General features: G+C 38.0%; 1 protein-coding gene across 1 annotated transcript; it reads right to left on the bottom strand.

Moving 5' to 3' along the window:
* Positions 1-551: 551 nt before the first annotated feature.
* Positions 552-2,662, bottom strand: LOC134675707 (60S ribosome subunit biogenesis protein NIP7 homolog). The gene is made up of 3 exons (XM_063534017.1): positions 2,527-2,662; positions 2,114-2,406; positions 552-766 (listed from the first exon to the last, which is right to left on the bottom strand). The coding sequence occupies exons 1-3, from the start codon at positions 2,580-2,582 to the stop codon at positions 573-575; spliced, it is 543 nt and encodes a 180-aa protein (XP_063390087.1). The 5' UTR covers positions 2,583-2,662; the 3' UTR covers positions 552-572.
* Between the last annotated feature and the right edge of the window lie 801 nt (positions 2,663-3,463).

Genomic DNA, 3,463 nt, shown 5'->3' with positions numbered 1-3,463 from the left:
TCTAGGTGTGTAATTTGTTAACCCGTGCGAAGCCGGGGCGGGTCGCTAGTTCACAACGAAAATCGGACAAGCTGTATCAACTGTCAAATAGAAGCTACTATGAAAAATGACTGAAAAATACTTTCTGGGTTTCATTTATGTTGTTCATTTAAAACTACAAGTATTAGAAAAACAATAAGTTTGCAACTCTAAGACCATTTTCACATATTATCAACTCTGGTCTTCATTAAAGAAGTGTCCACATTTACCTATTTTAATAAAGATTTATAATAATAGAGTTTATTATTCAAGTAGGCATATGATATTACAATGCGCTTATGAATTTCAAATAAAGCTACACGCTCCAACCCTCCACCTCTGCCTCGAGCAGATTTAAATCCCCCCTCAATTGGAGGAGGGTACGAGTATGCCAATATGGCCGGTACGAATGGAGCTCCAAGGGGGAGGCCTATGTTCAGCAGTGGACGTCTTATGGCTGAGATGATGATGATGATGATGATGTCAATATGAGACCACAAAATACAATGCGAATACATAATAAAACAACATATTTCATTACTATAAATTTATTCCTATGTCAAAGTATCCTCTGAACGAATGTATTCCCCGATATCCGCCTGGTGGAAGGCGATGGTGGCTAAAGGATCAGCATTTCTGCACTCAGCGGTGGTCCGAGCAGCCACTCCGAACCCTAGAGGCATGTCTGACATGGAATATACTACTACACCCTGGTGCTTTGGTGTGTTTTCTGTTATGCGGCCGAGACCTGAAAAGGATTTAAAGTTAATCACATATAATAATAATAATAGCCTTTATTGCCGAAACTAAAACAGTATTACATTATATATATAAACAAATTTACTTAAAAACTAACACATCGTATTGACCGGATTCCGGATTAGTGTTCAGCAAGTCTTCTGACACATAGGCCTCTAGTCACATATAGCAAACCGGTTATATTTGTCATTTTGACATTTCTGTCTGCTAGAAAGAGACAAAATTCAGAGGTTTGCAAGAGGTTGCTAAGTTTTATGAAAAAGGGGGTCATTTCGCATTGATTTGTATAAATTTTCCACATTTCTTTTGTTTTTCTAACCTGAGACAGATGCAACAGATATAATTATGTATAGCCTTCGAGCAACACCGGCTTCCGACACGTCAGAAGGGAGGGGCCCAAGCGATATCTCACCGTACAAATCTTTCTGCCATTTTTCGCGGGGGGAAGGTGCACACAGTGGCACTTCTCAAACACTTACATACAAAATCCAATCAGAGGCCCTACCGCGAACCACGTTCGACGTGTTGCCTCTCTATGGCACTTGTAAATTCATACGTAAGTGTGACAGGGAGGCAACACGTCGAACGTGGTTCGCGGTAGGCCCTCTGTAATGACGACACAAATACATACAAAATGACACACGTCAAAGACAAATCTTGCAAACCTCGATCTCTTTTTGTGTACGGACGAGTGACTAGTGTCACAACACGCACACTAACACATTTCCGTTGAAGTATGTTATTGTATTCTGAGAGATGAGAAGTCGGATTTGTCGCTCGACCGATCCGCAATTTGTACTGAGCGAGCAAAATCGATAAATCCAACAATTACTTGAGACTAAAATATAATAATTGTATTTAAATGTAATTAAACGTATGATATGTAAAAAAAAATATTACATGTGAAATGTAACACTTTCTTTTTGTAAATTTGACGTCCCCGACCTCATTTTATAACAAAAAACCGAGCAAACAGGCATTTTTGTGCAGCAGTGTTCACGCGCGCGTCTGGACTCGGTCTAGTGAAAAATCCAAGTGCAACTAGTTTTATTACCCGCGTTAGATTATATTGACGCGCTAATCTTGTACCTCGGCAGAGGGGAAATAGTGCGAATGCCGCCTCCCTTCCGTGTTGCTCGAAGTGTATAGCTAAATGGGTAGAGTTAGGCCAGGACAAGTCTGCATCGATATTGATAGCACACCAGGAGCGTATTTACCCTAGGGCCATCCGGGCCATGGCCCGGAGCGCCAAACGGACCCCAGGCACCCATGAGCCATGGCAAAATGCCCGGATAACGCTAGGAAGATGATGAGTGGTTTATTTGGGTTAACTTACCACTTTTAATAACATGATGTCCATACAAAAACTGTTGTTCCGCAGACGGCTTTACCCAAATCTTGAATGGAGCATATGGAGCAATATATGTCAATGCAGTGATGTGCAGTCTAAATTTATTGGTCTTTGTGAACTTTCCGAAGCACGTCCCAGCGGATATAAGGTTATCTGGCTTCACAGTTTGAGCTAATTGAAGCAACTTCTCTGATATGTAATATACTCGATCTTTCTTCTCTCTAAAGCAGTAAGTGCCGTCTGACCTGTCTATGAGCAACTTTACGTTCACGCCAATACTGGAAATAAACATAGAACACAAGTAGTAACGATAGAAATATGCTATACATGATAAAAAGTTACGATGTTTGAAAAAGATCCAGTTTATAAGGATATGGGTTAAGTGCACTGTAACTCACTATTTTGTAAGCTTCTCGAATAAAATCCGCATTCTCTCCTCAGATAGGACCTTCATTTTATACTTTTAATTCAATAATAAACAATATTTAAAATACAACACGTGCTTCTATTTCGCCTTTCGTTCGCCGCTGATTAATATGAAACGTCAAAATGACGTTACATTTTCGTTCTAAAATGTATTCAGTTATGGTTGTGATCATTGTGACCACACATAATGATTTTTTCAGGTTTTAATACCGATTATAACCAGTGAATGGCTAATTATATTTTCAATTTTCAGAGAAAGTACTATCTTGGATGCCTGAATACATAATTTTAATCAGTAGTAAATATTTTTATAATTCCTTAAATTTATGACAATTTCTGAACGCAACACAATTCGCGGCAACTTCGCATCAATGAGAAGTGGGAAAGGGATGGAAGATAAAGGAGCAAATCAAATCACTCCCATTCTCTCTCTGGATAATCAGTTGCTGTGAGAAAAAGTGGTAAGTAATTTTTGCAACTTTTTCGCAATTCTGTTCCTTTTATTGCCATGATGGTGACTTAAACTTAGTTCTATAACTCATGCTCAATGTAAACGTGGTTTCGTTAGAACAATAAGTTTGCCTGTAGATAGTGTACATATTTATTTATGTTAGAGACACATCTGTTTTGAGTTGATAGCGCAATAAACAAGTATGCTCTACCATTTGACATATCGCCCATATCAGATTATTTTGATAACCGGTTATTTCTCAACGTACGGTCATACGGTGTACTTAAATGCATATTTGCAGTGTAATACACAATATTGATCTTATTATTTATTTCTGAATGATTTAATAAGTATACCTACTTACTAAGTACTCACCTGAAATAATTATGTACTTTATAGGTATGTTTAATTATATTTTATGGTTTCATATTTTATGGTAGACAATTACTAAATTTAAA

The sequence above is a fragment of the Cydia fagiglandana genome, chromosome 23, assembly GCF_963556715.1.
Source record: "Cydia fagiglandana chromosome 23, ilCydFagi1.1, whole genome shotgun sequence".
Taxonomy (NCBI): Eukaryota; Metazoa; Arthropoda; class Insecta; order Lepidoptera; family Tortricidae; genus Cydia; species Cydia fagiglandana.
This window is presented reverse-complemented; position numbering and strand designations above follow the sequence as displayed.